This window comes from Larus michahellis, chromosome 1 (assembly GCF_964199755.1).
Source record: "Larus michahellis chromosome 1, bLarMic1.1, whole genome shotgun sequence".
Taxonomy (NCBI): domain Eukaryota; kingdom Metazoa; phylum Chordata; class Aves; order Charadriiformes; family Laridae; genus Larus; species Larus michahellis.
The window spans coordinates 51,048,932-51,063,345 of record NC_133896.1 but is presented as its reverse complement, the minus strand read 5'-3'; the positions used below and the strand labels follow the sequence as shown (position 1 = coordinate 51,063,345).

At 36.9% G+C, this 14,414-nt stretch overlaps 1 protein-coding gene across 3 annotated transcripts in view; it reads left to right on the top strand.

Annotated features, from left to right (window-relative positions):
- CDK17 (cyclin dependent kinase 17) overlaps positions 1-14,414 on the top strand; it is a 96,324-nt gene that overhangs the window by 50,051 nt on the left and 31,859 nt on the right. For 2 of the 3 annotated variants that reach the window (XM_074575541.1, XM_074575531.1), the window contains 2 exons: positions 4,030-4,194; positions 10,739-10,872. In XM_074575541.1, the coding sequence (XP_074431642.1) occupies positions 4,030-4,194; positions 10,739-10,872 (299 nt within the window). The remainder of the gene's footprint in view (positions 1-4,029; positions 4,195-10,738; positions 10,873-14,414) is intronic. The other variant, XM_074575552.1, reaches the window with a different exon arrangement.

The window sequence follows — 14,414 nt, the reverse complement described above, 5'->3', positions numbered from 1 at the left end:
TTATACTGAGCATGGGGCAGATGGGATGGAATACGCCTGTTGGTCAATTTTGGGTCACCTGTTCTGTCCGCTCCTCCCCGTAGGTGCGACTCCTCTACGCTTTTCCGCTTCGGACCCTCCAACGTGGCAAATAATGAAATTAGCTGACCTTGGTTGTTATAGCAATAAGTATAGGCATGAGCCTCTCTGCGTACCATTCCTTGGCACAAACTGTCTTATCACTCTGAACTAACCGTTTTAGACACAACATGCTGTTAATTTCAGAGAGTTAGAAGAGGCCTAGCTAAGAAGTAAAACTACTGAACAGAAAGTTGGCTCTGTTTTACCTCAAACCAGGACACTAACTAAAATACTTTTCCAGACCATAAATCTATGTGTTATACCATCATAAAATGCCATTTGATCCCTCCTTTCTGTAATTTAATGTGTGCTAGGATTTTAAAAAACATTTGTAAGCAAGTACTGTTAATACTTCCCTTAGTCAGAAGTACACTATTAATCTGAGAGTTTTTGTAACCTTCATTTCATTGTCTGTTGGTAGTTATGCCTGTCCTATTACATAACCTAAATTATTGTTGCTAAATTTTATAATGGGAACCATAATTTAGAACAGTACTTACGACAGTGCAGGAAGGTAACAGTTGCCTGTGATGGCCAAAGTTATTTCTGTATAGTTGGATCTTATTATGTCAACCATTTGTCTTTCATTTTTATATAAATTTGCTGTGTGCTTGTTAATGTGATCTGTGTTTATCCTTATATTTGAGCTGAACTTTTCATATGGTAGGATATTTTGGGAAATTTTTTTTAAACTGTAAAATATATGCAAATATACCAGTGCCATGAGAAAAACAAATTTTGAAAACAACCATCTCAGTTCATCACGCTTTCACGTTAGTCGTGAACATAAAACTCAATCTCTATTTAGTCATTCAGCGTATTCATAAACTCTGCCCTTTTTTATGCGCTACACGGTTCATGGGGATAGATTAGTTTTAGCATGAGTAGACAAAAGCTGTAACATACAAGGGAAATTATCAGCTCTTTGCTCTGTGAATGCAGCTATAGTCCACCTGTGTGCATACACTCCAGTCTGGTTAATGGTACTGGAATCCTCGGTGGCTGCGAATGTGTAGAGGTGGCTATGGGTGGCCAGGATGGCTGAGGCCACGTACTGTCACACACACAGGCAGAGGTTTGCTTTCAGCCATGTGCTGTCCTGCCTTTGGTGCTTCTCCGACCTTGGTTGAGATGTATCCTGGCATCTTCGGTTTCTCATTGGGATGTCAGTAATGTTTACTTTGATACGTAATTTGCATTTTTCTGTGCAAAAAATATTTGAGTGATTTTTAGCAGTACATTTCAATACCAACAAAAAAAAAATCTGAGAACTTCCTAGGTTTATTATTAGGCCTTTAAAAGAAAAAAAACTGAGGGACTTTTGCTTTACTTGGTATAGCAGGGCTTGGTCAAAGGGAGGAGTTTGGTTTCCAGAGTGTCCCAGAAAAAAGCATCTCTGCATTGGCTCTCTTTTTCATAAGAATGTAGTTTTAGGAAAAAATTAAAATGAAGTAGAATTGCGTGCTTAATATATATTATTTATTGCTTATATAAGGAATATAAATGAAATACTTATTTTAAAATTGTGCAAACTATCCACTAAAACCCACCAAGCATCATAGTTATAACCGGTGATGACTGTCTCAACAGAACAAACGATGTACTCATCAGGCGTTTGGATTTTCATTGTTACCATTCATTTGTTCAGTACTGTGTGTAAACTCAGTGGCAGGCTTTTAGTCTAGAAACTAGATCAAATTCAAACCAAAGATTCGTAAGAAAGTGGGAAAGCAGAGAGCGGATTTTAAAATATATAAAAAGCAAAAGCAGTAGTTGTGCTGCATGTGAACCTGTTTCCGGTCATGTGGAAGTCGTAATAGATTCTATTCAAAAATTGATGGGGAATTTGCTGCCTGGTGCCTTAGGATAAATCTGCTGTTGAGGGCACACTACAAGGAAGCTGATACCACTCTAAAATCAAAAGGGATGATGCCATGTATTAGAAACAGAAATAAGGATTTGGGAAAGAGATGTGCAGAGTTTTGAAGGTGACGACACTGATCATACTTCAGGAACATATACACAGATGTATGGTGTATTTTTCCTCATGTTCACCCACTTGGAAGCGGTGTTTATGAAGGATGCTAATTGAAAGATGTGGGCAGGTTCATAACAGTGCTGACATGTCCTTTTGCATTCTGTTTTCTTCCTGAAGTTTTTGGGGAGGCGGCTTTTATTTTTTTTCCTGCAGCAGCTGAGTTAAAGTGATTTTTTTTTTTGCCTTTCTGTACTATTCATGTTTATATGCCAAAAATCCTCGCATAATTGTTTTAAAGTCATTGGCCTGTCCTTGGGTAGTTCTGTCTGTGTACTTCTGTCTCTTTGCTTCAGACCACTCATCATAACATATCCAAAAGGTTTTTGTACGTGTGGGGAGGGAGAAGGTTCCCTTCAGGATCCTGTGTTCCTTAGGTTATTAGGTATTTGTTGCTGTTCCCTTCACCACTGAAATTCTGCTTTCTGTAAAACCAGTTTTCCTAGCTATATTATTATTCTTATTTTGGAAGGGAAAGCAAGATTTGGTGGTCCCTGTATGTGAGAATGTAAGTTGGGGTGATGAAATAGCAGCCCAGATTACTCCCTGTCCCAGTAGGCGTGAGGGAAGCTCTGAGCAGCTCCTGGCTGCGTTACGCCCTGGGAGCAGTGGCTGCAGAAACGCCTTGGGAGGTGACACTCCATCCAGCAGAGCTCGAGCTGTGGTTGCTCAATGCGTGGCTTCTGCCTTTTTTGTCTTCTGAATAATCCCAAACAATGCATATCTGTAATGGTAACAAGAATCGAATGATGGAAAAATAAAACTGCTTGCATCTAAAGTGTCTGGCCGTATCTTCTGGGTTTTTTCCTAGTACAGGCACAGTGCTTGTATGTAGTTGCCGGGTGACTCTGACTTCTGGGTACTTTTTCTGTAGCAAGGGTACTACTTCTTTAATTTCCTGTATGAATGACTTCATCAGAGGTTCTGATAAGTCCAGTTTTGTGACAATCAATACAAGTTGACATCTAGTTTGCTTCTTATCTGTGTTTTTAGAGTTAGACTGCTTCTAGTACCATAGCAATCCTTGAGTTCTAGTCCACGTGTACAGAGTCAGGTTGCTGAGAGAGAACATGAACACTCAATTTCTGTGCACGTTTGTTTCTAAGATTTTCAAATCTGTAATGTTTCATCTTTTCTAGAAAGTGTTTATCAATAACAATAATTTTTAAAAAATCTTACAATCCTGGTCTTAAGTCAAAGTATAGTAAACTATTGGAGCTACAGTCCACTAGAAAGCCAAAATAACTCATTGAATACTTAATTATTCTGATATCCTTTAAGTTAATAACCTTAATTACAGCGTGACAGCTCTGGTGGGTATAGATGGGTATGTTTCCTAGCAAGGACTTCCAGTAGCAAGGCCCTGCTACTAGTGACCCTTTAGAATTTTTAAAGGGAGAATATTTCCAAAGGTTTGCGGTTGAATTTGCTCATCATGTGAGTTGATCTAAAGGATGGTCTGTTTAAATGATAATAAAGATGAAACATCGTGCAATAGTCATTAATTAATTAATAATGATTAATTCAGAAGAAAATAATTATACTGATACTAAAAACTACGTTCTGGTTTTATTCACATTTTTAGACTGTATATTCAGGTCATTTACTGATCCAGCAGCAGTGACAGAATTTAATAAAATGAAATCTGGGTAATATTTAATGCCATGTTTTGTATTAATTTGCTAATAGAGAAATGGCAGTAGTATGGTGGTCAACTGTTAGTATGAAAGAGAATCATACCAGAGTGGTGATTTCCTGTCTAGTAACTGTTTTTTTTTCTTTTTTCCTTTTTTTTTTTTTTTTTTTCTTCTGGCATGTTCCTGACACTCCTACTTGCTTGTGGGAATGAATATTTTGATCCCTGTGAATTGTAGAGCCCATTGTGAAGAATGGCAGGCCTCCAACGTCTCACAGCATGCACTCATTTCTCCACCAATACACAGGATCTTTCAAGAAGCCCCCTTTACGGAGACCACATAGCGTCATAGGGGGCAGCCTCGGCTCTTTCATGGCAATGCCCAGAAATGGGAGCAGATTAGGTAATATACTACCTTGTTTGTTTAAGTTCATTTTTCTATGAAGAGTAATGTCTGTATTGATTCTTAGCAAGAGATACGGTTATTCTAATGCTTTAATAACTCTCTGGGAATGCAGTAATGTTTTTCTGGAGTTGTTAGAGAAACTTGTTTTTAAGATACTGAATGTCTCTTTAAGATTTTCAGGAAGAAACCAATTAAAAGAACACACAGAAATCACCCATGAATTTTTGACAAGTTACAAAAGTTACAAAATATTCTTTCTCAATACTTTGCAAGAAACCTGCGTATCCATCTCAGTTAAGCATTGGTGAGAACTGCAGTAAATGGAATATGAGAAAAACAGAGGATAATCATCCTCTATGTGGACTTTAAAAAGAACTGGTGTACTGCTTAGATGTTTCATTATAATACGAAAAAGAATTGCTTTTTTCAGTCATAAATTAAGGCCACTCAACTATAATTATCTTTTTGTTGTGGTCCTGAGCTATATTTATGGTTCTGTGGGGCAAATAAGTTTCAAAATTTTTTTTCTTTTCCTTCAAGTAATTTGTCATGTTGCTGCCTCCAGTCACCATTAATATTTTGCCCTGCTTTTATGTTATTTCAAATTAAGCTTAATTAATTGATACTAGAAAATGAGAGCAAGTCACAGTTTAATTAGAATTTTATTAATTTTTCCATCTTGTGCCCTCCTTTAGAAGAGTGTGATAAACTGTGATCTCCTTCAGACTTCTTCAAGAATGAGTCTTCAAGATAGTATCCAAACCACTTATATCCTCCTCTGCTGTAATACCACTGATCATGTTCAAAACCTTGCCTTTTCTTCTGTTTGTGCTACCACTTAAACTAAAAAAGAATTCGGTCCTCTTGAGTGGACTTTAGCAACTGTTGTTATCACAGAAGAAAACAGGTTTTAGCATGCACAGTTTGACTGCTATATCAATTCCTGATTTCGATGAAGTCTATACACTTTATTTTTTTTCTTTTTTGCCTAGTCAAGCTTTGCTTAAGTTGCCAAGATGCTAATAGGAAGACAAAATTTAAAAAAAAAATAATAATTGTGTACTTAAGAAATCTCTGCTTCGGAATGTTTAGTCATTTGTGGATTATTTGTCAAATCAGATGTATATAAACTGTGTAAAGGAACAGCAGAGATGTTTACTTCTGTACTCTTCTTCTTGTGTGTTGCCTTTAAAAACATTATGTAGGATTTTTAAATATAAATTTATCAATAACTTACACCTCTTCAAAATTTCACTATGAACTTCACCTCAGCTTTGCAAAAGGAAAATTCATAAACAGTTTTTGTTTTCTTCTAATGATTTTCTAGTTTTCCCAAAGCTTTATTTTTCACCTGAAAAAAATACTAATAAATATTACAGAACGCCATTAATTTTATTTTTCTCAGGTGATCAAGTTTTATAGGTGATCAAGTGTTTAAAATAGCACTCACATTTTTAATATGTTAGTCTGTAGCTAGTGTTATAATAACATGTTTTAAATAGCTACAGATTCCTGTAGAATTTTTAATTTTGTTGAAGTAGTATGGAATAGATTTACTGAGTGTACGTATGTATATTTTAAACACATCTTTTTGCTTTGGATGCAATGATGCTATTAATGATGTCTGTCTTTTTTTTTACTCCTCATTTGATGAAAATTTAGGCTATTTGTACATGTTATCTAGTGGTAGATAACACAAGTACAAGAATAATTACTAATGCTCCTTTTGCTCCTTCTTCACATCTTTCCTCCTTTTGTTCCTGCCATATGAGAATGGTTATTACTCAGCAGGATGCTGATGTTTTCTCCGTTGGGATAATGACCTCAGAAATTAAATGGTCAAATATGCATGCCACATGAGACTTTATTTTCTTTGCTTTCTTCGTTCATCCTCTTTTTCTTTCCACTTTTTCCTGTGTTCCAGTGGTGGAAAAATGCTATCAGAGAGATATCCTTCAGATATCACAAAATAATGGTAGTTAAAGGATGGTTATTTGATTATAAAACAGATTAAAATGAGACTTGCCACAGGTGCATCTTCATGCCGCTTGCTTTTGAATGAGATTGTCAATATAAAAATTGGTTGAGAAGCCCGGGAGATTTTGGAGTTTTGCTTGCTTTCTGGGCACTGAACGTGAGTTCCTGCTGTTGTGGTAGAGTGTAAAATCCCCAAATATTTTTAAAATAATTTCTACTTTGAAACATCTGCTAGCTTTACGTTTTGTAAAATGTTTCATAAAGACAAAAATTCTGAATTGATCTCTAAAAGATGTGCCATTGTTTAAAATTTTGTAGTAATTTTTAATTTAGTATTCAGTTATCATGATGATTTTAAATAACATAGGTGATTCTCAGGCCAAATTGTGATCAGCCGTTCCACTGATGCGAATTAAGGTGTAGCTGAGGGTGTTTTAGCTGGCGTATTGTCTGTACAGCTTCTAAAGTCTTATACCTCCAGAAACATTTAAATGCTGCAGTCCATGATGGAGCCAGAGCTATTGAACCTTTTTTGGACCTGACCTGGCTGAGTGCAGAGCCCACTAAATTGTCCTCGTTCCATATTTATATTACTGGGAACACTGGAGAGGCACTTGGAGCATGCGAAGCCAACTGAAGCTGACCCTCCTGGTGGACCTCAGTAGCAGCCGGGGGGAGAGTTTGTCTCTGCTTTTGCCAGTTGTGTTGATACAGTTAAGGAGAAGTTTTGTTTCTTTGTCATAAATATTGGAATTGAAAGGAATGGTGTTTCCATACAGCTTTCATAGTTTGGCAACGTTAACAGCAAAGGCAGTTTCTCGCTGCAGCCTTCCTCAATTTGAGTAGTTATTAGTGAAGCTAATCATAAAATGTAGCCACTTCATAGAAAAGTAAGCTTTTGGAAAAGTTCACCTTTATCCAATACGCAAGTCACGTGATTACTTTTGTAATAATTTGAAATAAGATGGAACGATCATGCAGTCTGACTCACTACTGACTAATTAGGAGATATTATTTTAGCTCACTTGGAGGAGTTCTCATTTACAGCACTGTAGGTTTCCCTGTATGAATTTCTTCCGTGGTGCATTCCTCCCAGCTGAAATGAGGACAGCATTTGCTCTTAAATCTACTTCCTTAGTTTTCCTGTTACACTGTAGTCATCTATAGCTTTTCATTACGTGGCCATACCGGATATTTAATTAGATATGTAGAGTACATTAAAATAAACATCTGTGTAAGAAAATGGCTTGGGTATTCAGTGAGAGCAATTCAATAAATTATTGAAGCATTGAAACCTCTGAAGACCCTGCAAGCTGGCTTTGGTACAGGTGAACTTGCCTATAGAAAAGCTTAGTGAAATTAAGGAAATATTTGCATGATTTTCATCACTGCTTAATCAAATATTATCATCATGCACCTGTGTAAAATGATTAAAATGACTAGGATAATGCCTTATTCCTGGGTTTATACTGTTAAAATAATAAACATAAGGCTCTATTAATGCCTTTTTAATTAAATAAAAATAAAACAACACATCTATATTACACGATAACACAGTCAAGATATTTTTAAAAAGCTTAAATGTATCCCTTTTTAGAATATAATTAAAACATTTGCAAACCAGAATTAATTATATCATAGAAGTATTGAAAATAGACTGACCGTCATTTTATTTAAGTCTGAAATACTGCATTTTTAGACTTGAGTGGTACAGACCACTTTGTCTTTGCATTCCTGATTATAAAGAGCAGAATCGCCTTGCAGGTACGTTATCTGCCCCACGTGTATGGGTTTGTCTTACTAGTTCTTGAAATTGTCCTTAGTTGTGTATTATTGCATATGTGGTCTTCTTAGGAGAAGAATCATCTTTGTCAGCTAGGATGCTCTTTGTAGTTCTGAGTGTTGCATTTTAAACTGTCATTTTTAAATAGTAACTTTGTAATACATACACTTTTGTGAACTGAACATTGTACTTAAAAAGTATGACAGTATCAATCATATGATTACTTTAGTAAGTGTCAAGTCTTTTTCAGAAAGTAATGGTGTCATTGCTCCATGGCTTAAAATACAATACTTCTTTAATTTTGTCTATCTTACTTTGTTAGGTTGCCCAGATAACTCTCTTGTTTAGCTTCTCTAAAGAAAACAGACTTTGGGGCCTCATCAATGGGCTTGTACTAACATGAGGATCAATAGATTGGAGAACAATTGTCCGTAGCTGTTACACTTAATTTTATGAACAGAATCTTGAGACCTGTAATTGTTAAAATGGATTACATGACCTCTCAGAAAAGTATTTTTAAAGAGAAACTTTATTAAAGAACTGATACAGTGAATGTGCTGTTCACCAGATACAGCAATGCTGACATAACAGCTTTGCTGAAAATAGTGTTTTCAATATTGCTTTTATATTACTAAAAATTAATTTCCTGCAGTTTGTTAGAGATTTTAAAAAAGACAGCTATCGAGTCACTACAAAGAATAAGAGAGATTTCTTAGAAACTTGGCAAAAGAGCGTCACATTTTGTATGCTTAGCTTAAGGGTAAGGCTGATCTTTAGGGACCGCTTTCTGAAAGTCTTTTTCTCTGGTTCAAACTACCGTGCCTTTAGAAGCACTGATGAGTATTTACCTTGTTTGAAACCAGAAGATTGCTGCTTCTTATGCAAGGAGTGCAGCTTATTTTTTTCTCATTCAGTCTAAATCTAAGCATGGCTTGCAGGGAAAATTCTGATGCAATGTGGATTTTTAATCTAAATCCAATTTAGATCTGCATTGCTGATGGAAAAATTGTTTTGTGCATGGGATGCATGCTTAGTTTGTGTGTTAAATTACAGTACTTTGAATTAAAATACGTTGTTCCAATGCTTTATGAGTTAATCTTTTTATATCCATTCTGTTTTCCGTAAAAGGAAATTCTTTGTACTGAGGAGGAATTTGATCCTTTGAAGTCTACATGATTCTATGTGAGCCAAACTAGACAGACGTTTTAGAAGATGTGCTGATAACCAAACATTGGCCTAAAGGCTTTTTTTCCTAGAAAATCCAGCCTTTGTGCTTGTTGATAGTGATAAAACTTGCATTTTCTCTTTCTTTTCTTTTTTTTGATTGCAGTAATGGTGTGCAAATGTTAGATATTTCCAGGTATGTTGGTGGTAAGGTTGAATTGAGCTCTGTGTGTTTTTGCTAATATTAGGATTTTTTAGGGATAGCATTCCGAGATTTTTAGTCGGTCCTCAGGTTTTCTTCTACCCTGTACAAGATAATGCTTAATACCAAGGGTCAGGAGAGGGCAGGGAAATTGGTGTCTTTTGAAGCATCTCCTTTGTGTGCGTAAGTATTCAATCTCTGTAGTAATTTGGAGTTCAAATACTTCAGAGGTGATGGTGGAGCGTTACTCATAGTGAATTGCTTTTATGACCAATTTCCTATTGTGTGCCCTTTTGCAAGTCATTTGGCTCTTTATGCTGTTAATGACACCACCTTGATCTTCTCTTCATTCATTACTGTGTTCATCTTCCAAAGTCTGGAAGATCCTGTGGTGCTTAAGTAATGTATATGTATATACATAATATACATAAACTCTTATGTGTGGGTGAATTTACAGGATTGTGTTAAAAGTACCAATTTTGCCTGACATCAGGATCCTGCAACATCATGTCACTCAGGCAATCTGTTACCTAAATTCCTCCATAAGGTCACAGATTTCACTTAATTGCTCCTAAATATCAGGTCCTCTGCTGAATCCACGTGTGTGTTGTAGGCCTCTATTTAAACGGTCAGAATACATCCCCTTCTTGCACACATGCCCAGCAGGGGGTTTTGTATCTAAAGTTTCCGTACTTGGCATTTCCGAAAATAAGACCTATAGCTTTGGGTTTTTTAAGCTTTCTGGAGATACACTTAGGTTGCTAACATCAGGTAGTCTGATTTTGAAAGTACTAAATATTCTCAGTAATGTTTTATATCCAAAAGCAGCTAGAGGAGGTTTAGATTGGATATTAGGAAAAATTTTTACACTGAAGGGGTTACTAAGCGTTGGAACAGGCTGCCCAGGGAAGTGGTTGAGTCACCATCCCTGGAGGTTTTTAAAAGACAGGTAGATGTAGTAGTTAGTGCTATGGTTTAGTGATGGTTTTGTCAGAGTTAGGTTGTTGATGGTTGGACTAGATGATCTGAAAGGTCCCTTCCAACCTAGGCGATTCTGTGATTCTCAAAGAGAAGGGGTAGTGGGGGAGTCTGGGAACTGAAGCTGTGAGGGGAAAGTGGCTTATAGGAATTAAAATTGGGATTGGACTGTCTGTCTTTTGTTTTGGAAAAGTGAGTTTTGCTGCAAACCAAGTAAGAAAAATAATGATAAAGCTTGTTGAGAAGTCCTATAAAGTAATCCTGTTCATTTTGTGATTCCTGAGCCATAAAAAGTATATCAAGACTACCATGACTGTGATGAGTCTTTGGCGTATAACCCAGTGCACAGTAATGATACAGTTGTTTTCCATCTGTACAAGAGAGATGTTTGGTGGAATACTGATTAACTGTTTTCACTCTTTTGGATTATTTTTAAGATATTGTTCATGAAAATCTGAAAATGGGGTCAGATGGTGAAAGCGACCAAGCTTCTGGAACGTCATCTGATGAAGTTCAGTCTCCCACAGGTGTTTGTCTCAGAAACCGGATACACAGACGAATCTCAATGGAGGTAATTTACTTTTCATATAAGGATCATTTAAATTGACAAGAGAGTTGGGGGTTGCTTTAATTGTTCTTTATAACTGGTTGTCTTCTCAATTAACCGTTCTGACATCTATTTTGTGCAGAGAGCATTATTTTGCTGACCTGCTGGAGTGCAGCTCAGCTGAAAGAGACCTGGGAGTCCTGGTGGACAACAGGATGACCATGAGCCAGCAATGTGCCCTCGTGGCCAAAAAGGCCAGTGGCATCCTGGGGTGCATCAAGAAGAGTGTGGCCAACAGGTCGAGGGAGGTAATCCTCCCCCTCTACTCTGCCCTGGTGAGGCCGCACCTGGAGTACTGTGTCCAGTTCTGGGCTCCGCGGTTCAAGAAGGACAGGGAACTGCTGGAGAGGGTGCAGCCAAGGGCTACCAAGATGACTAGGGGACTGGAACATCTCTCTTATGAAGAAAGGCTGAGGGATTTGGGTCTCTTCAGTCTGGAAAAAAGACGGCTGAGGGGGGACCTTATCAGCACTTACAAATACTTAAAGGGTGGGTGTCAGGAGGATGGGGCCAGGCTCTTTTCAGTGGTGCCCAGGGACAGGACAAGAGGTAACGGGCACAAACTCGAGCATAGGAAGTTCCATCTAAAGATGAGGAGGAACTTCTTTACTTTGAGGGTGGCAGAGCACTGGGACAGGCTGCCCAGAGAGGTGGTGGAGTCTCCAACTCTGGAGACATTCAAAACCCTCCTGGATGTGTTCCTGTCCAGCCTGCTCTAGGTGACCCTGCTCTGGCGGGGGGTTGGACTAGATGATCTCCAGAGGTCCTTTCCAACCCCATGATTCTATGATTCTACGATTTTAATATGACTTAAATTTCTGTCTCCACTCGTCACACAGAAATCAGATGTTTATCTTGCATTGTTTATGAGCTGTTAATTTTGAAAATCCAAATACGTTTTAAAACATGGATTTTGGGGAAGAATTTCTTAAATGTAGCATTTGAGTATCTTTGTGTCACATTCTGTGCAATTCACTGAGCATATTCAAAAAGATACACTGTTTAGACATGTTTTACTTAAAAACTTTTGCTAATCTTTGTAAAACTAATGCTACAGCAGTGATGGTCCTGACTGCTTCAGCCTTTCCCTCTCTTCCTGTTTTTTAATGAACGGAACTTTACAGGATGGTAAACAAAAGGAGGAAAAGTACCTTATGAATAACTGTGCACATAATTTCCTTTATTTATGAGTCTTATTATGAATACTAGCCACCCTTGTGCTTGCTTTGTTGTCATTTCCCTTGACGAAGAAAAACAGAACACTTCCCAGTTTCTTGAGTGGATAAAAGCTACAGTTATAATGATGCCTTTGTTACAGAAGCACGTAAAATTTTTAGTTGCTGCTTTATAGCACACATACCAGTATGAATAGTTTGTAATATTTTAAATCTTCATTCAAAGCCTGATATTGAATACAGGACTGGGGAAGCAGATCTGGATAAGCTACAGTAGGATGTACGTGCCAAAAATTTTTTATTTGTGAGGCGTTCCGTTACGCTTGGAATTCCAAGACTCCAAGCATGTAATGCTGATATGATTCCAAGAACTTGTGAATTAGCTGTATTAATTATTTATATAGTGTCTTGCACCTGGGGGTTTTTGTCTTCAAATTCCTAAATTTATATGTTAGTCTCAGGTTTGATCTAAAGACTGTTAAACCATTTCCTTGGGAGAACTAAGGTGGGTCTGTTGATTTATGCAGGATGGTTAAATTAAGGAAAAAAAAACAGTCATTGTGAAAACTTGCACATCAGAATGTACGCTGCACATCAGAATGTACGCTGGAGAAACTAAAAATCAAGGAAATTATTTAAAAGGATTATTTACTTTTTTGTCATTGTCTGTTTCCTCTGCATTTTGAAATGCGCATTTAGAACAGGAAAGAAATAAGGAAATCAATGATATGTAATGAAATTAACCAACCGAAATGGAAATGTGTCAAGTCTTCCAGAGAGGGCTAAGAACCATTAAAAGATTGTCTTTTAGATTAGGATTCAAGAAACTGTAAAAGAAATTGCAGAAGAACTCAGGAATACTCATAAAAGTTCAGGGAATTCCTGTGTAGTTTTTCAGAAGGTGTCAAATAAAAGCATGTTTTCATTGGCTGCTTTAATTGGGAAACAATTCTAATATTACTGCTTAAGAGGCTTTGGGAAGCTTTTATTTAAGTTCTGCTTATCCAATACTGATTTTCTGATTTTTCTCCAAATTCCAAATGCCTGTTTCTGATTGTTGAAATTAACATTATTTCTTCATGGACTGGCTTAGTCAATGAGAACGCTAATTTTTTTTGGCAGCTATTCACATACATTGTGTGAGAATTGTAACATTTCCCCCAAATCACTTCAATATTGATATGGTGACTTTTCCAATAAGGTTTCAAGCTAATGTCTGTGAATAATCTCACTTCTGAATTTTAAGAATGGTGTCATGGAGAGATGTTTTGGTTGACTTAAGTTCACTTCTTACAAGTGCTTTGTAGCATAGTAGATGGGATTTTTACCTGTCTGTGCATTCCAGAGGAAAAAAAACCTGTAACAATCTTTGTAGCTTTAGATAAAATACCTTTCTAATCATCATCTTTTCAGTTGACTTCCTTGTTTCTTAAGTGAAAAGGCCTAAGTGATTAAACCGTCTTCCTGTCTTTCCCTCCTCCTATTTTTCCCGTGGGTCATTTGCTGTCAGTTTTGACAGATGGGTAGAAATCTCAGATACTAATTTTCTGTTCATTTCTGTGAATGAAGAAATCCGCATCAGGAGAGATTGCTAATGCATCCACTACTAGGAAGGATGCAGCCTTTATTAAACAACACAGTATCTACGTAAGAGTTGAGTCTCAAGGCATACATCCATAGAAAACCAGGTTTCACTGGTTTTGCTGTTCATGGAATGGGATCACTTGCTTCCTTGGCCTTTGAGGGAACCAAATAAAGGTTTTCTCTTGTATCAAATCTTGCCTGCATGCCGTGGGTGATTTGTGCCATGGAACTGGCTGGTTTAATAGTAATACTGTGATTACATGAAGAGAAAGACATAATCTTTGTTGTGAAGTAAGTTTCTATTATTTCAGTTTTATTTTGCTGGTTTGTGGGGAACTGTCATCTCTGGACATCATTGGGTAGCCTGAGGCCACATTCCCTTTATAGTAATTTAGGATGAGTTATAGCTGGATGCTATACATACAGGTTGGAGTAAATTAGTGTGTTTGTGATAGTATGTTTTTGCTGTAGTCTGCTGAAGTCATTAGTCACACTTGAAATCCATTGTAGAATGTATTTGATTAAATATACAAAGTTGGATACACTCAACGAAGCAATATTCTTCATTCCTGGGCATTAAGATGAATGTGCCTGTCACACTAAGACTATATCCTTTTTTGTGTTTAGTTTGGCCAATATTCATTGTATTTGTAAGAATTTTGTACATAATTTCTTAGTTATATATGTTTATTTCTCTCTGCTGAATTGTCAGAAGTCCTGATTTGTTTTGAAGGTAACTAATCAGAT